A 21,320-nucleotide genomic window follows, 5' to 3' on the forward strand; every position below is an offset into this window, starting at 1 on the left:
CACATGTTGGCTCTTTAAACTGGAGAAAGTCTTTTTCCTGATTTCGAGAACTCCTCTCCGTGTTCTGGCTAGCACACTGGTCTCTTCAGTGTGGCTGCTCCAGATACACCAGCAGCATTTCTGGATGAGCTTTGCTCCTACCATAAAGGAGATGCAACCTGTCAGTTCTTCTTTTTTTTCCCCCGTCATTTCTTTTAATGTGCAGTTTGTGTCCTGTTTAAAAATCCTTTACCTACCCTGAGGTCACACAAACACTCTTGTGCTGTCATCAGACACCATACTGCTTTGTTCTGTGGGCCATGTGATATCTGCTTTTGTAGAGCACACCCCAAACACCCCTTCCTGAAGACAGTTCCCAGGAACCTCTCTGTGGTTCCCAGACAATGTAGATAACTGAGAATTAGGGGCAGGGGCAAGAGAGTGACAAAAAGCAGGAGGAATCTGTGTGGTAACCAGCAAGCAGGCTCCAGCACAGTTCAAATCTCAATCTGGGAAGGGTATTCCCAACACAGGAGCCAGGACACATGGTTTCATGTGTCCACACTGATTCTGCTGCAGGGCAGATGGGTACCAGAGAGGCCATGTGGTGGCACGTGGTATCTGGAAACTGCCACCAACATCTAGGAGAGACAGTGGCGTAGATGACATAGTCAGTGGGACTCCCTAGGTTCAATGGTAGGGAAGATGCACTGAAACCTCTCAGCCCAGACTCACAGGAATGTTGCTTACCAGATGTGAACGTAAATAAAGGCAGCCTGCCCTCTGGACTGGAAAGCTAAATGGTGGGAGAGGAGGGAGGGGCAGTCTTGGCCTAGGAGCTCCAGTCTTCACCCTGCAGTGACACAAGGCACATGGTTAGTACTCACTCACAGAAAGGGAGTGATGTCTGTGGGCACCAGTATACATGTGCACAGGAACCCTGGGCTGTGTGCTATGGTGTCCTGGGCCACCTCACTCTCTGTGGTTCAGTACATACAGTAGTGCCTGCTATGAGGGGCCATCCAACTAGGTAGAACATCCCATCTGGGCTGGGTCTGGCATACTTCAGATATATGCTCTCCTCCCACAAAGGCCTGCTGGTCTAGCCCAGCATGATTAGGAGACAGAAGCCCAGGTTCAGCTGAGTGAGAAAACCCATGGTCTTGGACTTGGAAGACCCCATCACCAATCCCTACATGGGTATCTGGGGCCTAATGACCTCAAAGACAGGGCAGCCTTCACTCACACCAGATGCTCAGGCAGCCAGCCACTCAGGCGGTGTCTCATGCTGTCTCATGCTTGCACAGAGGCTCTCCTGTCTAGCTTTCCAGAGGTGAATATCGATGAATGACCGAATGAGAACCTAGCCTCAGAACCTAGCTGCTTTCATATGGTCTTATTTTTACCAGCCCAGCCGTTCTGCTTCCCTGATCGAGCACACTGTCCTTTCAGCACCACGGCGTGCACCACTGAACAGGAATTGAGCCAGAAAGGGTTTCTTTTATCTTGGTCTGCCCATGGCTTGCCTGGGATTTGAGGTCTGGGTTAATTAGATATCTGTCTGAGTTTCCAGCTAACTTCAACGAATGGCTGGCTTATTAGAAGTTTTAAACTTTAGACAACGAGCAAAGACTGCTTCTTGAAAATCTGTTTTTGAATTGAGCTGTTCCCTTCAATGATGTCCTGTTACAAACAGTGCTAGTTATAATACTTACAACACCCAGGTCCCTCCCTCCCCGTGTAGGGTCAGCCTCATGGAGAGCTCACACCTACTTGGGCAGCTCCAGTAAAAGACCCAGGATACAGATAGTATCCGTGTCTAAAAGGGCTTCTTGCTGCCATAATTAGGACACGCACAAATCACACTGCCCTTTAGGGAAGGTGAGAGGGCCAACACTAGCCCAACAACGTCCAGGGACTGTGGCAGGCTAGATATGGTGGATGTTGCCTTCTGCTTGTCCAGCAGCCCCTACCCTACCCTGAAAGCCTCACCCTGCAGCAAGATGCACAGGAAGCATGTGTGGCCTAGACATGCATGGCTGTGCTGTGTTCAGCTTTTGGCTGTACTTTAGAGCCAAGTCTACCTCCTACTTATTCTAAAAAAGAATCTCGTCCACTGTACCCTTAGCGGCAGGTGTGGATAGGTCAGGATGATTCTCTGCTTTGCCCATTGTACTGCAGGAAGCACGATCTGCAGGTCTTTCAACCCTGCCCAGTGATGCCCAATACCATGGACAGTGTGTACAGCAAGGGGTGGGGGTTTTTTGCTGGGCCACCCTGGCTGGCAGTGCAGAGAACACACATTACCTGAGGCCTCTAGAAGGGACCTATCATTGGAACCAGCCCAGGGTGAGCCAGTTGGATTTGGGTGGCCTAAGGCTGGGTTTTGTGCAGCATGGATACCCAGCTCTCATCCAGAATGTCTGCTTTTGCTTCTGGTCCCAGAGTCCAAGATGCTGGCTGGTGCGGCTACCATCACAGGGATTTTATCCCCTAATGCCCCTCTGCCTGTTTCTATGGTAACTGCAGATCTTGTACCCTGCCTGTGCGTGTGATTGTGTTCTGTTCTCCTTGTAGATGGAGGAGATAAGATTTAAAGACAGAGCAGTCTTCGTGCTGGAAAGAGAGTTAGGGGTTCAAGCCGGGCATGCCCAGAGACTGCAGCTCCAGAAAGAGGCTCTAGATGAGCAGCTTTCCCAGGCCAAAGAGGCTGAGCGGCACCCAGGCAGCCCCAGACGGGAACTTCCTTATGCAAGCGGTGCAGGAGACGCCTCAGACCACTCAGGAAGCCCTGTAAGCACCCCCAGGTCTCGTCTCAGCCAGAGGCGAGTCCCTGAAACATAGAGCCAAGTAGCTCTATGACCCCACGCAGCAGTTCCATGGGTAGTCCAGAACCTATATCCAGCCAGCCCCTCCTGTCCCAGACTCTGTACAGCCAGCCCCTGTTTACTTGGCTCTGGGCAGAAGGGCTGATACACTGTTCTCCTTCATTATCTGCCCGGCAGAAGCAATGATCTTGTTGCTTCCTGGTTCCATGATGCTAAAGGTCACTTGCCAGTCATACCCTGCCCTCGGTTGGTGGGGAGGACCCAGTCCAAGCATGAGCTGCTTCCCTTCCCTTCCATCCTCCTGTGCACGGGCTCCAGCTCTCCTTCATCCATGTCTCTGGCTCGGCCCCTCTTATGGCCGTTGCTAGCACTAGCATCAGTCACTGCCCACCTGCTTTTCCTATGACCATGACACTTTCTGCTCCTTCTCAGGCTGCTAGCGACCTTGTGGGGGTAGCCAGTGGCTGCACAGCTGTGAGCACATGCGTCTCATCACCGCTCCTCATTCAGAGTCTCTGTGGTGGTCTGCAGTACCCTGGGAGACCCTCAGTGTTACCCCTCTAAGTCTTTGGTCCCCAGCCTCTCCTGCACCTGTTGAATGAGGAATTTGACCCATGTCCGGTAACTTCCTGGACATCTTTTTCTATGATTCAGGGACAAAAGTTCGAGCTGATCCAGCCTTGGACCATTGACTTTGGAGAATATCATTTATGAGCTTGTTACTAATGGCCAAACTGAGTTCGAACCAACCCCCTTGTTCTGGACAGACCACTGCGCTAACTCCAGACGCCAAATATGCATTGGAAAGTTTTCATTAATTTTTTTTAACATTCCCATGGTTCCAAAAGTGAGTTTTAGAAACTCAATTTGAGGGAGCAGCTTTAGGAAGTCTATAAGGGATGTCTCTTCCTGTGCTTGTCCTTTGAGAGCGACTTGCTGCTTGGCAGTGCAGGCCCGTCTGGAAGGCACAGCTGGGCAGTAGCCGAGAGGGAAGCATGTGGCTGGTCCTCACCCACTCTCGGGCTCCCACACTTGCACACCCTCACCCGCCACATTTGCATATTGCGGACATCTTTGCTTTCCCATCTTGCTGTGTGAAGTGCATGAGGTCCAGGCCAGGCCCCTCTGCCAGGAGGACCCCGCCAGCAGCCATTGGGAAGCAAAGGCAATCACAAGGCAGAAGTGTGTTGGTCTCCGGTTGGGTTGGGGTTTGCACAGCCTCGAATCTAGGAGCAGTTATTTGCAGTTGATTTTTGTTTTAGGAACAGCAGTTGGACGAAAAGGACGCCAGGCGCTTCCAACTTAAAATCGCGGAGTTAAGTGCCATCATCCGTAAGCTGGAAGACCGCAACGCCTTGCTGTCTGAAGAGAGGAATGAGCTGGTAAGTGACTGCTAAGGGGGCTTTGTATTCCATAGGCTAGGACTGCAGCCTGGGGAGAGGTGAGGGTGTTCATATCAGAATTCCTTATGAAAATGAGGAGTGGTAGTGTCAAGGTAAGCCTTCCCTCAAGGCTTCTTGTCATACATAATACGCTTTACTAACAAACAGATGTGAGCCATGGCGCACCGCACTTACTTCCTAGTAAGCAGAGCATTGGTCCCACCCTGCCGGCCTTCACCTTTCTGTCCATCTGCAGATGAGCTGAGTTACATCTCCTGAGATCCCTCTGGCTCACCTAGGTGTCACGTGGGCAGAGTTACCTGCTAGGAACTCCACCTGCAGCTTGAGCCAAACTTTCCTACAAGTTCTACACCTACAGGCTCTGACTCTGTGGACCTCACACCTACAGATCCTGCACCTTCAGATTCTGTAGCCACAGATCTACGTATTCTGCATCTACAGTTATGTACTGACAGGTTCCACACCTATAGGTTTTGTATGCGATCAGGAATCCAGCCATGGATCAAAAGTAACTTTTTGAGAAGTGCATCCATCCTGCACCATAATAAGCCACCTCTCTGTCTCTCTGTCTCTGTCTCTCTGTGTGTCTCTGTCTCTCTGTGTGTCTCTGTCTCTCTGTGTGTCTCTGTCTCTCTGTGTGTCTCTGTCTCTCTGTGTGTCTCTGTCTCTCTGTGTGTCTCTGTCTCTCTCTGTCTCTCTGTCTCTGTCTCTCTGTCTCTCTCTGTGTCTCTGTCTCTGTCTCTCTGTCTCTCTCTGTGTCTCTGTCTCTGTCTCTGTCTCTCTCTCTCTCTCTCTCTCTCTGTGATTTTGTTTCCTAAACAATATCTTCCATCGACTAACTATACTTACATTGTGAGCAGATTATTATAAACAGCTCTACAATGTATAGCACAGCAGGAGTGTGGTAGGTTCCATGCAAATACCATGCCCCTTTACACAAGGAACTTGAGCACCTGCATATTGGAGTCCTCGGCCTAGCCACCTCCCAGACACAGAGCTCTGACCGGTCAGTATGCTGTCTTTGTATAAAGACCTGTCCATCCTGTCACTTAAAAGCTCACATTATGGGGTAAATATTGTTTCAGCTAAAGCGGCTGAGAGAAGCTGAAAGCCAGTACAAGCCGTTGCTGGATAAGAACAAGCGCCTTACTCGGAAAAATGAAGACTTGTCTCACACCCTGCGGCGCATAGAGAGCAAGTTGAAATTTGTCACTCAGGAGAACATAGAAATGGTAAGCACCTGCTAGGTCTGCAGAAACAGCCTCCTGCGCAGAGCTAGGCAGCATCTCATCTCCGCTGTATTCCTCCAATGCCAGAGGCTCGGGCAAACAAGCTGATAGCCCAGAAAGTCCTATGTACAAGGTAGCAAGAGGCCCTGAGTATAGAAGGACAGGACTTTCAGACCTGGTGTGAAGCACCAAGCCAGGGGTCACGGTAAACTCTTGCCTCTGCCACTAAGCCAGATGGCAGAGTGGTTAGTGATGTCCACCTGTTCCTTCTTGCCCTGAAAGTCCTAGAGCCCATGAGGTAAGTGAGACAGGTCGTTTGTCTGGACTATCTGGGAATCTGTCTGGGGCTAATGTATAATCCAGATATAGGCCTTGGTTTCCCCTGTGGTCTGCAGCAAGCCCAAGCTGAACAGTCCTTGCCCACACCAAGGAAACCTGAACTGTCATTCAGGGAGGTCCCAGTTCTTACCATCCAGGTCAGTCACTATACCCACCTTGCTTGGTGTTTCAGAGGCAGAGAGCAGGGATCATCCGGAGACCCAGCTCCTTAAATGACCTTGATCAAAGTCAAGATGAGAGAGAGATTGACTTCCTAAAGCTCCAGATTGTGGAGCAGCAGAACCTCATTGATGAGCTTTCTAAGGTGAGTGTACTACACTTCCCTGCTGCCCTGTGCCCTCTGGAGCCATGCCCTCTGCTCTCCTGTGCACCAACTGGAGCTGCCCTCCGCTGGCAGCCTGTGTCCCTCTACAGCAGTACCCCTGCTCACTACAGGTCCTCTGCCTCCATGCCCTCTGCGCCCCACCCCTAGCCATCACATGCCATCTGTTGCCACACACCCCAATCTGCTACACCCCTTTTACTCTCTGCTGCTGTGCTCCCTGCCTCAGCTCTCTACGGTAGAAATGAGGCATGGGAGAGCAGGGATGCATTTGTGGGGGTCTCCTCAGCTGCCCCACCACAGTCACTACTTAAAATGACTTCTCTAAACGGCTCTCTGACCCTGAGTCTCCTGACACTATGAACACAGAGCCCAAAGCCAGCAAGCATTGCCCATGTTGGTGACAAGCCACCATAGCCAGCTATCTTAAGAACACGATATCTATGTTCTCGAAGTTGTGGAGGCCAAGGACACAAGTCCAAAATCAAAGAGTGGGTGGCTGCACTCCATCCACATACTCTGGTAGAACCTTCCCCTGGTCCGTCCTTGCAGACTCCAGTGTTCCCTGCTGTGGGCCTATCTCTCCTCTCAATACCACCGTGGCTTCCTTCTTTTCTGTTGGAACTTCTGGTTCTTGTAGGGAACATTGCTGCTGGGCTTGGTCCATCCCAATCTAGAACAGTCAGTCTCATTACAGCATTTTCACTTAGATATACCTTTCAGAACCCTATTTTGAAAGCAGGTTCCATTCACAGGTTTGATGGATAGAGACCTGGACACATTTTGTGGAAACTACCACATCGGCGTTTCCATTTCTCTGTCCCTGTGTCAGCCCCCACATCCCAGCACGGGTTGGTAGCCAGTGCTTCATAAAATCCTGTCTTGGAGCATCTTCTTCCTGTTGGAATCCTGGTTGAGTTCATGACACGGCTGTTTCAAAAAGAGGTGCCTCTAGTCACTCCGTGTCCTTTGGAAAGCAGCAGCAGACAGTGGCATAGACTCTGTCTCTGGCCTGCCTTGTAGTGACCGAACCTGCCGCCCCCCATTAAACTACACAGGAAACCCTCTCCCAACTCCCCAGACTATGGTGGTCTCACACAAGTGGCCCTCACTGTCCCTGCTGGGGACCTAAATCCTTTTGTCATTCAATCTCAACAATGATGTCTGATAAGAGAAATGGGAAAAGGTAGAATTCCGGATTGATGGCAGTTTCTGAAAGGCCTCTTTCTGCTGCTCTGAGGGAGTAACGGGCCACCCACTGTAAAAAAGACCCCTGGTACTCTAGAAGGTTGAGGGAGTTCCCTCCCAGTAAAGAGGAAGGAGTTTTAGGGCCCAAACCTCCCTCTGGGGAGTGAGTGCATGGCCCTTAGGCCTCTACCAACCACATTACTCTGAGGTTAGAGTTCTGAGATTCTGGTGGCCATTCTCTCTGGCCTCTGCACTGTCCACGGTGTGACGTGGTGTTTTCTCCCCCTAGACCCTGGAGACAGCAGGCTATGTGAAGAGTGTGTTGGTAAGCACTGACTGGCACCACCTTGCTTGCTGCATGCTTCCCTTGCCCCGTGTAGACCCACTCTGTGCCCCTTATAGTCTAGACAGCAGCAGCTGTAGCAGTCTTGCATGGGACTTCTCACAGTACTCCTTAGCCAATCTTGCAGTGGTGCCTGGATCACACTGGAACAACTGCTCTAGGCAACACAACACCAGCTCCAGTGGTTTTTCTGTTTACTCCTGAAAGGCCAGAACCAAGAGGCCACCTTTGCCACCCCGATCAGTTTCTCTCAAATGGCAGGAGCAGGCTACATGGCCATAGCTGCTTCACCCTCGCTCGTGACAGAGAAAACACAAAGGCACAGAACAGCTTCCCAATAGTGAAGCAGGCAGTGTCTTGGGAACTACCTCTCCATCAGCAAGAACACTTCTCATGGAGCAGAAGGGGCCTGGACCACCCATCCTCCTTGAATGTACAGTTTACCCCAAGTCCAGAGCTCACCCACCTGGGGTTTGCTGACCTCAGGCTGACAAATGATCGCTAGTGTGCATGATCTCCTTTAAAAGCCATCATGCCCCAGCCCACCGTCTTCACGGCGTGGTGCAAGCCTAAACCTATGCGCTTGCCAGACACCTGCTCAGCTGCTTAAACAGACCTCTCACATGGCTTTTGCAGGAGCGTGATAAGCTGTTGAGGTATCGGAAACAAAGAAAGAAAATGGCGAAGCTCCCCAAGGTAAAAGAAGTGGAGGGCTCGGGCATAAAATGAAAGCTTCTAAAGACCACGTAAGAGGAGTGAATCTCTTCCTTTGCACATGGAAAGAGGATTTTATTAAAAAGGGTCACTATGGGGGTTGGGGATTTAGCTCAGTGGTAGAGCGCTTGCCTAGGAAGCGCAAGGCCCTGGGTTCGGTCCCCAGCTCCAAAAAAAGAACCAAAAAAAAAAAAAAAAAAAAAAAAAAAAGGGTCACTATGAAATAACCCACATAAGACACAAAGCAAATCCTCTGTTTATCCTTTTAAATTTTGTCATCCAGGAGAGGACTATTTATCTTCAGGTTATGGAGTGTAGCTGGGAGCATCAAATTCAAGTGGCCTTGAATGTGTGTTTCATGGGTTTTGTTCTGTTGTGTTTGTGGCTGTTTATTTTTATAATTTTCATTCTTTCTTTGGGAAGTTCATACAATGTATTTATACAATGTATTTGATCACATCAACCCCCTATCCCCACCTCCCCAACTCCTTCCCAATCCCTCTCCTCATCCACGGACAGCACTGATAGACTCAGTAGGTTATACAGAGGCTCCGGCTGTCTTTACAGCTCAAACCCCAAGGTGATGTTAGGTTCAGTGTCAGAAATGCTGCTGATTCCAGTAAATTGTGAGAAAGAAACTAGGCCTCTAACTTGGGAGTAGAGGGGTGGGTCTCACACTTACGAAGATAGGCGGTTGAGACTGCTTCCCTCAGTTGATCTTTAATGCGTTTCTAAGGCCAGTGGTCAGCGTGTGCCCCTGTGCTGTGTACAGCCAGCTGGGCTCAACAGTCAGGGCACTGGACACACCTGGGACCTATTCCACCAAAACAACCCCACCCCATTCTCAGGGTTCGAGAGGCATGAGGTCCAGGTCAGAAGGTAGGTCAAAGTCAAAAGGCCTGCAGGATCAGCCTGGGGCCAGGCAGCAGGTACCAGTGTGTGGTGGGAACTGGCCAGTGAAAAGTGGGAATACAAAGAGCTGGTGGGGCTTCAGCACAGAAGCTCTTGCAGTCCAGCATGTGGGACAACAGGGGACGAAGCCAAGCAGGAGGTGGACTGTACGAGGATGAAGGCCTTCAGAGAAGGGTGATGTGACAGACCAGGCCACCAGTATGTTTCAGTTCAGTAATCAGAAACCAGAGGGGCTGAGATAAAATTACCTGTTCTCTGAAGATTTCTATGAGAAAGTTTGGGGAAGACTTGGGTACAGGAAAAAGCCTGCCTCAGAGGGGTTGGGGAAAGGTTGGGGCTTAGGGGAATTGTTCTGAATGTGCAGGACTCTGTTAAGCAAGTGTCTGGTAGTCATTCAACCAGAAAGGTGAGATAGCGGGCAGCTACAGGAAGAAAGTGGGCAGCACTGCTATGTGGGAGGAAGATGTGTATCACCCAGGAAAGGACATGAGGAAAAGGGCTAGAAAAGTGGTCCTCGGGGGCACCAGGTGTTCCTAGATCCCAGGTGCAAGCCTCTCTGAAAGGTTCTGGAAGAAGGACCAATAGAGAAACCAAGGTGACAAGGGCCAATCAGTGATGCAGAATCAGTTGAGGAAGGGAGAGATCTTGAGTGGGGCTGAAAGAAGATGGGGGCCTTCTGGACTTTGTAACACTCCCAAAACCCAGACGAACAAAGCTTAGGATTTTGAAGGGAGAGCTTCTCAAACTTGCCAGCAGAGGACCCAGCTTCTCCAGTTTCTAGTCTGATCTGTCACAGAGAGTGGTTGCAGGGTGAACTCACAGCAGACTGGAGCTCATTGTCCTCCCTCTGTGAGTTCAGCAGGCATGAGGGGCAGGAACCCACTTATCCAGGGACCAGGGGCCACTTCTCCATCCTCCCTCCATGATAACGAAGCTGGCTTATAAGGCCCAGACTTCTATATGGGGCTGTGTGAGAAGGGCCCCAGTCCTTCTTGAAGGACAGCAGAAAACAGATAAGGGGGTGAATACATTGGAGCTTCCCAGTGGTGGGGAACCGCTTCTCAGCTGTGACTGCACACCTGGGCAACAGGAAGAGGAGACAGAAGGAGGCCTAGGGCTTCAGCCATGCCCAGCTGGGCTTGCACTAATGCATTGCATTTGGCCCAGAAGCCAGTTGTCGTGGAGACCTTCTTTGGATATGATGAAGAAGCTTCCCTGGAGTCCGATGGATCTTCCATTTCTTATCAAACTGACAGGACGGATCAGACCCCATGCACCCCCGAAGATGACCTAGAAGAGGTAATCTGGGTCTCCCATAGAGTTATTTGACTAGCCAGTCCTTAGGGATTGGTGACGCACAGTCAGATGGGGCAAGAGATAGGGTGGAGGTCTCATGTGAACCCTGCTCCATTTGGGTCTTCTAGGCCACCCTGGCAGTCCTCCCATTTGCACAATGACGAACACCACTTACATTGCTTGGGTGTGTGGCTCCTGAGGGCTACTCCTTTCCTATAGTATCTGGTCTTGCTTCTTCTCTCCATCAAGTTTGAGACCCTTATGAGGGGTATGGCGGGCTCCCTAGTCCCTTCAAAGGCTTCCTAGATATTTCTGAGCCTCCAAGCAAGAGGCCAGCACCATTTCAGGGCCCATCAGAGCATCAATGTATTGAGAGGAGCCCTCAGGATATTAAGACAGTCAAGTGTCCTGTCTAGCTAGCCCTTTCCACCAGAACAATGGCCAAGTGACGTCCAGCAACCACCTCAGCACCCAGGCACGGAAATGAAGATTCGTCTTTGTGGGGACTGCTCCAGCCCCTATGGACAGGAAGTGGTGGTTCACAGCCTTGACCAGGCCCTGTGGCAAGGCTATGAATAGCCTTCCCTGAGATGCAGAAGTGTGTCCCAAAGACTTTGGACTTGCTTAGAAATCTAAGATATCATAGCACTTCCACTACCATCAGCCTTGGGGAACTAGTGGACAGGGAGGAAAGATGGATTCGGTCACTCCTAGATATGGCCTACTGTCCAAACTGACTCCACTGTGACATCAGAGCGGTTGCACCTGCTCTCTAGCTATGACAGTATGTGTCAGCACATCTAGAAGCACACATCCAGGGGTGGGTCTGCCGGTGTGAGCCTGAAGTAAACAACCTTGGCTCAGGTCCTCCTCTCTCATAAAGAACCCTCTGCGTCAGGGCAGATAGGAGTGGCAACGGAACCCCTGGTCACTGGCTCCCAACCAATGAGGCTCGCCTTCATCATGGCTAATTCACCCCTCCCCAGGACCCAAGGGTTACCTCCCAGGAAAGCCTCCTTCTTAGTCACTCGGGATCCCAAGTCTTACTCCTCCCCACGGGCTGCAGAGTCCTCCTGGCACACTTCTTAGATTATTCACTGTACCTCACAGGGCAGAGTAGAGCCTGGCTGTTTGGGGGTGCTACTGTGTGGGACCCAGGTTAATGCTGTCTCTCTCTCTCTTTGCACATGTGGTGCCTGCATGGTGCCCGTGTGCTTCTCTAGGGTATGGCCAAGGAGGAGACCGAGCTGAGGTTCCGGCAGCTGACCATGGAGTACCAGGCATTGCAGCGAGCCTACGCCTTGCTGCAGGAACAAGTTGGAGGGACCCTGGATGCAGAGCGAGAAGTTAAGGTCTAAATGACTTCTACTCTGCGGCGTTCCAGCTCCCACTCAGCTCCTCCCCATTTGTTCCTAAGGCCCTACAGGGCACTCCACTTGCCTAAACTTTTGAGCTAAGCTCCTTTACCCCACAGTTACTAGGTCCTAGGTATTAGCACTGAAGCCATTAAAAGCCAGTGATATGGAAACTGAGGCTGGGTTGGTGTAAGCTAGGGATGGGGCTGGCTGGTTGAAACACAGATGTGGATGAGGGTCCCTATCTCTAGCAAAGGCTGTAGCTGGTGTACACAGGGCCCACGTCTTCTAAGATGACACCAGCTTTACAGACTCTGAAATCAGTTACGCTAAGGGCAGTGCTGAAGTACGGGTTTGTAAGCAGGAGCTGCGGGGCTCCTGCCTGCTCCTCTGGATATGTCCCATCAGTCAGCAGCATCCAGGCAACACTGACCAGCAGGACTGGGAGTGTGGGTGGGGGCTCTCTGCTGGCTATTTGGAAGCAGTGAGGGCATCAAGCCTCAGGGAGGGACACAGGAAAGTGACCCTTTTCACAGCTTTCCAGGGACGTCTGCTTTAGGAGCTGTGGCTGTTGCAGTAAGGAGACAGGCCTCTTGCTGGGGAGAGGTGGGGCTCCTCTGATCAGGCAGCTGTGAGGTCTTGGCTCTGGTTGGCCACAGTCTTCCTATTCACTCTGCAGGGAAACAGGCAATTTGTCAACTTAGGGTTTTGGAAAAACAACACAACTACTTCTCGATGAGCTGAACCGAGGCGTAGTACTCTGCAGCCTGCATCTTTGAGTATGTCTGTCTGTCTGGGCTGTTAGAGAAAATTTGATGTATTCTTCCTCCTATCCTACAGACCCGTGAGCAGCTGCAAGCAGAAATACAGAGAGCACAGACACGGGTGGAGGACCTGGAAAAGGCTCTGGCTGAGCAGGGGCAGGTGAGTTCCCCTGGTTGCTTGTAGCTTCTATCTGTGCTAGGGAGTCCTGGGAGGGGCATGGCCCTCAGTGGTTCCCAAGTTTCCCATTCAAGAAGAATGGCGTGGGCAAGCACATACGTATGTAGGAAGTATTCACTGCATACAGCAAAGCTGAGCGGGTACAGTGCGTCTCACAGTTTCTAATATGTGGGATGAATTCCCTAGTAAACTGCATATGGAGCAGGAGTCTACCTGTGCATGGAACAGGGCTTCTCCTTGGCCTGTCCACCGTTGTTCTGAGCCAGGGTCAGAACTTCAGGCCATATGTACTTTCACCATAGATATCTGTCTTAGTTAGGGTTTACTGCTGTGAACAGACACCATGACCAAGGTAACTCTTATAAGGAACTACATGTAATTGGGGCTGGCTCACAGGTTCAGAGGTTCAGTCCATTATCAAGGCAAGAGCATGGCAGCCTGCAGGCAGGCATGGTACAGGAGGAGCTGAGAGTTCTACATCTTTATCTGAAGGCTGCTAGTGGAAGACTGACTTCCAGGAAGCCAGGAGGAGGGTCTTAAAGCCCACACCCACAGTGCCATGCCTACTCCAACAAGGTTACATATACTCTAACAGGATCACATCTAATAGGGCCACTCCTTGGGCTGAGCATATACAAACCATTACAACATCAGAGGGGAAATTCCAAGCTACTCCTAGCTTAGCCCCTGACCTGAGTTTCTAGGGACCCATCGTTTCCCTGGAATCAAATGGCCCAAAGTGTTTGTTAACACTCCTCATACCAGAACACCACTTCCAGATCCTTCGATCCCATGGAGGGATCTGTCCCCTGTGGCCATGCTCCCTTGGCCCTTGTCCAGCCCCAATACCAGGTATTGGAAAAGCAAGAAGACACTCCATGGCCACTGTCCTAGAATTCAATGCCATAGAGCCAGTCATCTCTTGACACACAGAACCCACTCACCTCTATTCCCTGGCCACCATGAATGGATGGTGTTCAGATCACACCATGCACAGCCTTCACAGAACAAGGGGTGGTCTTGAGCCAGTTAGCACAGCTGGGTCATGTCCCAGGTGACTGCTGTTCTGTTGTTTGTGTTGAAAAAAGAAAAGTGGCCAGGAAACAGGGATCAGAACACCAAGCCCCAAGCCCTAATTCAGAGCTATCTCCAACTGATAACCACCTGCAAAGAAAAATCAGTTTGTCCCAACACAGACTCACTGGGCACACAAACCACTGTTAAGGGCAGGCCTCAGGCCCAGCAGCAGATGGCCAACACAAAACAAACTCAATGTTATTGTAGGGGTTTTTTTGTTGTTTTACAATGCTTTGCACGCACTTTCCTTTTCCTTTTCCTTTCCCTTTTAATCTTACAGGTCTTTTACTTGTATGTTGTGATGTCTGGTTTGCTGTTTTTATAGGATTTCTGTGTGTTCAAATGTGTGTGTTTTTACATTTCTATGTCTTGTGCTCTTTTTCCTTGACTCTATTCTTTCCGTTTGCTTATTGTCCTATTTTGGTTTGCATTGTTATTATTATTATTATTTCTTTTTTGATACCTGCTTGTGTTCCAATGAGAGAGAGAGAGAAAGAAAGGGTGTGCGTGGATTTGCATGTGTGATGAAGTGGGGTGGATCTGGGAAAAGTTTTTAATACATAAAAATAGATCACCATGTCCCTCATCTCTAGACCTAACCTACCTCTGCAGGGGCCTTTGTGGGGAGAAGCTTCTCAGTGAAGCCCAGTGTCTAAGGCATGGGGCTGTCTTCCTAGCACAGGTCCAAACTTAAGAGAGGTGGTGGAGGGTGAGAAGGACGTGCTGGGCTCACTGGATTTCCTCCCAAGTCAGAGCTGGAGGCTGTGTCAGGAGGCAGCCACACATGTCCTCCGACAGAACACAAACCGGCAATCTGTCCAGGTGTCACCCTAAGTGTAAAGTGAACAGGACTCTGCCCTACGTGTGCCACCTACTCCCTCTTGCCTGAGTCCTCACAAGTCAGCACTGCCTGGACATGTTGACATTTACACTTCATAGAGTGCCTGGTTAGGACCCCGGCCTGAAATGCTGCCCACGCTGTGGCACAGTATGCCATGGAGATGTCCTCTCGATGCAGGGCTAGCTGTACCTGCCCAAGACCCTTAGCTAGAACAGGCCCTGCACAAAGGTCTCCCTCACCACACACTGCCCACGGGCGGTCACTTCAGAAGCAGGGGCTGGAGCTCAGTCCCGCCCAGTCCTGTTGGAGGTAGCCCCTCAGTGTTCTCGTGCAGCTTATTCATGTCTGCATCTCAACTCCATTTTCAAGGATATGAAGTGGATCGAAGAGAAGCAAGCATTGTATCGACGGAATCAAGAGCTTGTAGAAAAGGTACGGCCTACCCTCCAGCTGTGCGTGTTTCTGGCAAGACGCCTCTGTGCTTGCAGGGTCTGTGGTAGACGTTGTGGGCTGGTGGTAGGCTTTGAGCACAGTTCCAGGCCTTTCTGCGGTTCACCCTGTAGGAGCCCAAGACCCTCCACTTCCTGTGGAAAGATCTAGTGATGGCTGAATTGGCTCACTTACAGGATATCCGTCCACACTGACGCTCTCCATATTAGAACAGGCTTACAGATCTCAAAGTTCAGTTCAGGGAGAAGTGGATATCGCTGTCTGCTCTACAGTGGACATCTATCTTCATGGAGTTGCTAAGAATGTAAACCATGAATGGCAGATACTGTATTAACCTTTGCTTCTTGTTTTGTGATGCCAGCAATCAAACCCAGGGCCTTGTGCGTGCTAAGCATGTACCTGGACACTTAACACTGAACTACATACGGGTCCCGTGTCTTCACTCTCAGGAAGGCAGGACACTACATCTGGTCCATTTATTGCTAGTGCCATTACATTACACATGAATTATGTACTTTAAATCTGGAATGTGGCCAGGTAACCACATACGCATTCACTCTTCCCCTGGGCCTTAGACCAGCCTGAGCTCCAGCAACTGCACAGGGACAACGTCCTCAATAGCTTCCTTCCTGCTCCACCTTTGTTGAGTCTGTCTCCCTGGGCAGCCCTGTTGTACTGTGCAAGTGCCCTTTTCTCACAGAAACAAACGGCCGTCCAGAAACCTGGTCTGCATTCTCTTGAGAGAATCAGATGACTTCTCACCTCGTCCACTTCCTATTTTTCAGATAAAACAAATGGAGACGGAGGAGGCGCGGCTGAAGCATGAGGTCCAGGATGCAAAAGACCAGAATGAGCTGTTGGAATTCAGGATCCTGGAGCTCGAGGTAGGCTAGGGAGGTGGGTTACCCCAGTAGGTAGGCCACAGGGCCATGAGCTGGGCTCCTCTTCTCTAACCTCTCAGCTCTTGTGAGTCTAAGAATAGAAACCCAAAGACCACATGGGGTCAACTGTAGCTCCCAGGAAGATGGGGCAGGTGGATAGAGTGAGGTCACCTGGGGTAGGAGTGAGGGGGACAAGCAAGAAGGTATTGCTGTAGAGGAAAACAAACAAACAAACAAATGAAATCCCAGGATAGCTTCTAGACCTGTGACCTCAGCAAAGCACTGTGCCCCCCAGTGCCCAGGCCTAGTACAGCCCAGTGGACATTCATTCTTATTTGTAGAAGTCTCTTAGTGGGGCAGAGGTACCATGCAGTGGTCAGGCGCCCTTCAACTTTGCCCTGCTGCCCCTGGTCTGTGACCTCTGCTATTACCTACAGAGTGGGAGAGACAGAGATCCTTGGGAGAAGGTCAAGCTGGACTTGGGGAGTGGTGTCACTATGTCACCTTTCACTGTGAGAATGGATGGGCAGTGTGGCTCAATATAGCTAGGGAAGTTCTTACATCCTTGATGGACATTCCTACACAATCCTGTGTCCTCCATCTCAGTCCAGTTGGCAGAAAGCCTGTTGGATACCAAGTTCACATGGATTCACTGCTCAGAGTCCTCCCACACACCTTTCTTTGTGCTGGAGGGTTATGAATCTGACTGTCCTCCATGAGTCCTGGGCCCCTGTGTGTATCCTCTGTATAAGGTCCATGAGCGCTATCAGTTGCCTCGTCCAGTGCTATTGTTGCCAGTCCCATGGGTGGCTCTACCTGAGGCCTGTCCTCTAAGCCTTCTCAAACTTCCTGGTGCTTGGGAATGGATGAGCAAGTGAACCCTGGGATGGGTCCCAGTAAACCACATGGGCAGGACTCCATACAGCCAGCATCCTACTACCTGGGGCAGCAAGCACACAAGGATAATCTTCTGGGCAAGTCCATGGACATTTCTGCCCAAGGACTCCACTAGAGTTGAGTTTGAACAACATCACCTTAACTCTTCAGGGGATGGTCTTAGTGCTCCCCTGGCCCCAGCACTGGGAGGGGAAGAGATAGGATGAGAACAGCCCAACCCTGCCATGCCCAGCCTTCTGTTCTTTGTCTTAGGAGAGAGAGAGGAAGTCCCCAGCCATCAACTTCCACCATACTCCTTTTGTGGATGGGAAGAGCCCCCTGCAGGTGTATTGTGAGGCTGAAGGTGTAACGGTAAGGCTCTCTCCTCCTTCCCTTCCATGGTCTACCTATCTGCCACTCACATATCCTCCTGTCCCTCTGTTTTTCTCCTAGGACATCCTGGTCACAGAGCTGATGAAGAAGCTGGATATCCTGGGGGATAACGCCGTAAGTGTATGTTGCTCTCCTGACTTGTGCATGCCTCTTCATGCTGACCACCCCAGCCCAGCCCTCAGCCCAGGGGCCCCTTGAGCACAGCCCAATCCCACCATAGGCTACCCTGGACAAAGACCTTTCCTGAGGTGAAGAGCCTGCTCAGAATGGACCCCTGCATTTGGGAAAATTTGATGTTTACTCATTGCTTCTAAAGCCCTGGGGCCTAGTCTTCTAGTTCTCGTTACTTCCAGTCATGGATGCTTTGTTTCTAGACCCTCTTGCTATCATAGCACTTCTGTGATGTGACCACAGGGTGCTGGTTTGGGGGAGCATTGCTCTTAGGCATCCCAGGATCACTGGGATTCTCAATTCTGTGATTTGAGGACAGAAGCAGAGTCTACCCATAGGTAATCTCTAAATCTCATTTGGAGAAAAGTTCCAATTTCTGCAGCAACTCCTGAAAAGACTATTAATTACTAAGTGGACAAAGTGAATTCAACCCTTCACCATACCTCCTATCCTTCCTTCCTTTCTTCCTTTCTTCCACACATTTCCTTCTCTGTCAACCATCTACATACATACATACATACATACATACATACATACATACATACATATGTACATCTTCCACTCATCCATACATTTCTATCCAGCCAATCTTTGCTGACATCTACCCACCAATTCCTTCTCCATCATCAATCTATCTTTTCATCCATCTTCTGCCTACCATCCCCCATGTATCCACCTTTTATCTATCTATCTATCTATCTATCTATCTATCTATCTATCTATCTATCTATCTATCTATACATCTATCCATTCATCTATCCATCTATCTGTCCATCTATCCATCCACTTATCCATCCATCTATCCAGACATTCATCTATCCAGACATCCATTTTAATTCTACTCCTCCATCCTCCATCAGTCCTCTCTCTCTTCCTCCCTTCTTCCCTCCCTCTACCTTCTCCTTTCTTTCCTCCATCCTCCATCTACTTATCTGTCTATCCTCCACACACTATCACGTACTTGTTGATCTCTGCCACTTCTCCTATGTGAGGTTTGGTGTTGATAGGATCCTTTCTCTTTATCTACTCACCTCTTGGGAAGCATTGAGTGGCAGAGTAGGGAGAAATGCCTTCAGGGAACTCCCTGATGGCTGTGTTCACTCTTGGTGGCTCCATTACAGCAACGGTGGCAAAGCCCAGTTCCATAGCAGGGATAGCTATGGGACCTTGTGCCCTGAGGTCTAATCTTAGGTATAAGTTCTGTCATGGAATCTAACTTCTGGTTTCCAACTAGTGAAACTGAGGCCTCAGAAAGTTACAGAGCTGATATAATGGCAGCTAAGCTGATGGTCCCACCCAGATATGGGCCAAGGCCCTTCTTTAACCCAGTAGCTGCTTACTTAAAAGCACCATTCGCATGATTGCCCTAGGGTCATCACACAGCCCCTGAGATCACTCTCAGACCAGTATGTCAGAGAAGGATGGTAACTGAAGGGAATATGACCAGATCTCACACTTAGGAGACCCCAGCAGTTCCTACCAATGGGCCAAATTCTAACTGCAGTTGTCACAACATTGTACTGTGCAGAGACCCTGAGCTTGTGAGTCCTGTCTGGAAATGTTCAGTGGCCCTGCTCGTGAGGAACCAGGTGACTGTCATCGTCATAGTTGAGCACATAAGTGTCATGGCTGCTACGCACAAAATCCCAGAGCATTTCCCACCAGCTGCATGTCCCTCAGGAGCCAGGATACCAGGGGCAGAGTGGAGAATCCAACAGGATTAGAATGGAATCCCATCCTTCACTGCAGATGATGCAGCTCAGGCTGCTGCACTCACACCCTGCTGTCACCCAGAGAAGAGAGGGTGTGCAGCTCAGCTCAGGATGCTGCACTCACACCCTGCTGTCACCCAGAGAAGAGAGGGTTGTAGGCTGATTAAATAGGGTTCTGACAAAGAAGGGCATCGGGACAAGACCTCCAGGGGTCAGAGGGTCAGACTGCATTACCCAAAAATGTATCAGCTTGCTTTGATACATCCAAGTAGACCCTTCAAACACCTTGAAACTACTTTGTTCAGCCTCCCCAACATTCGTGTTTCTGACCAGCAGACAAAACTACAGTCACCCAGCCCTTAGGAGAATGAGCTTCTCCAAGTCTCAAAGGGCTTCTAGAACATGAGGAATGAAGAAGAGTAGGAGGGATGAGGATAAGCGAGGAAGAGGAGGAGCAGAGGGATAAGGAGGGAGAAGAGCAGGGGTGGAGGACTAAAAACACTGAGGCCCAGCACTGGGAGGTGAGGCTGCCCCTTTCCTTGCCCATCCCAGGGAGCACAGCCACCTGCCTATTTCCTGTCAGAATGGTCACCTGTGAGGAATCTTGCTCAGACTTGGGGGTTGGGAGAAGGAAAGAGGCACCCGGAGCCTTTCTGGAGCTCACCTAGGAGGGAAGATCCCTAAGTGATGACGCAATCATGGAAATGCTAGGGGTAGAGCCGGGCTCCTCTCTTCTAGCCTTAGCTGGCCATGCCTCCTTCTCCTCTTGTTCATCTCACATAGGGGCTGGGGAGCCACATCTGGTACTCCATCAGTCTTCCTCTGAGTGTGAATGTGTGGCTGACTACATCCAGAGAGGACCCCCAGGCCAGACAAATCCCGCTGTTTAGGACCACCTAGAGGCCCTTTGGGAACAAAACATGAATGTAGAAAAAGGCAAAAACAAACACCCCACAGACACTGGGATCACTTCACAGCCATGGATACTTGGTCTTCAACATGGCTGCACGTTCCTAGTGCTGGCTCTAAGACTGGGGCAGGGCAGGCCAGAGAAACATGACTCCAAAATGCCTACCTGCTGGCTAGGCTGCCCCAAGAGCTGATTCACTTAGACTTTGGATGGTCTGATGGTGAGGGTTGATATGGGCAGTGCCCCAGAATAGACGAGGTGGGGACAAAGGGCATCAGAGATCCAGAAGGTGACAGAGTAAAAGTACCTTTAGCAATAACCCCAACCCACATCCATTTGCCACCCACCCCTACCCCACCCCCACCTCTGATTCTGACTCTGTTCTGCTTTTGCACACAGAATCTGACCAATGAGGAACAAGTGGTTGTCATTCAAGCCAGGACAGTCCTGACCTTGGCAGAAAAGGTAACGGACTTTCTGGATATCTGGGAGAGGGCCAAGCTCCTGTAGGTAGATTCTCTCCCTGGGACCTGGGAGGAGGGCCTTCAGGGAGAGCATGGTCTCCTAGGTCTTTCTTGTCTGTCTAGGGAAACTGGCCCAGACAGGTTATACAGCTGTACCATGTGCCTTTGTAAAGATTCAAACACTGGCCCAAACACCTCTGACACCACCTTCTCCCAAAGACACTCCCCAATGTAGCCTTCCACCCAACCTCCCTCCAGAATTAGATTGAGCTTATAAAAACTGATGGTGTTCCTTGGTTCCCTATCTAATTCTCTTTGGTCTCCCAGCCTCATCCTGGTTCTGGCCCCAGCCTCGACTTGTTTAGCAGGCCACCATTAACACTTACTTAGACCTACACCCGTGCAGGAAAAGGGGACCCTAGCAAACAAATTGACCCTTCTCTCCTAGGGAAATCAGGAGTACCAGGCATTCTGAATGTCAGGCGGGATGGGTGCTGGGTTCTGGATTGGGCTGGGTACCTAGAGCCCACAATGCCTGCTCATTTCTAACTCCGGTTTCTTAGCTGGCCTCCCTCGATCTTCTTTTAGGCCTTCTCCTTGGTGTTGGGTATGTGTGTGTGTGTGTGTGGGGTGTTTGACATTGATATTCATATGGGAGGTGCTAATCACTGTCACCTGTTTACTGTGTTTGTGCC

General features: G+C 50.4%; 1 protein-coding gene across 51 annotated transcripts in view; it reads left to right on the top strand.

Moving 5' to 3' along the window:
* The window catches only part of Jakmip3 (janus kinase and microtubule interacting protein 3), a 127,951-nt gene that overhangs the window by 82,476 nt on the left and 24,155 nt on the right, over positions 1-21,320 (top strand). For 18 of the 51 annotated variants that reach the window (XM_063269557.1, XM_063269577.1, XM_063269554.1 and 15 more), the window contains 14 exons: positions 2,557-2,772; positions 4,070-4,189; positions 5,296-5,442; positions 5,951-6,082; positions 7,578-7,613; positions 8,268-8,327; positions 10,425-10,556; positions 11,777-11,905; positions 12,749-12,832; positions 15,138-15,200; positions 16,004-16,102; positions 17,249-17,347; positions 17,429-17,488; positions 20,561-20,626. In XM_063269557.1, coding sequence (XP_063125627.1) covers positions 2,557-2,772; positions 4,070-4,189; positions 5,296-5,442; positions 5,951-6,082; positions 7,578-7,613; positions 8,268-8,327; positions 10,425-10,556; positions 11,777-11,905; positions 12,749-12,832; positions 15,138-15,200; positions 16,004-16,102; positions 17,249-17,347; positions 17,429-17,488; positions 20,561-20,626 — 1,443 coding nt within the window. The remainder of the gene's footprint in view (positions 1-2,556; positions 2,773-4,069; positions 4,190-5,295; positions 5,443-5,950; positions 6,083-7,577; positions 7,614-8,267; positions 8,328-10,424; positions 10,557-11,776; positions 11,906-12,748; positions 12,833-15,137; positions 15,201-16,003; positions 16,103-17,248; positions 17,348-17,428; positions 17,489-20,560; positions 20,627-21,320) is intronic. The other 33 variants (XM_063269585.1, XM_063269612.1, XM_063269582.1 and 30 more) reach the window with 18 other exon arrangements.

The sequence above is a fragment of the Rattus norvegicus genome, chromosome 1, assembly GCF_036323735.1.
Source record: "Rattus norvegicus strain BN/NHsdMcwi chromosome 1, GRCr8, whole genome shotgun sequence".
NCBI classification, from domain to species: Eukaryota; Metazoa; Chordata; class Mammalia; order Rodentia; family Muridae; genus Rattus; species Rattus norvegicus.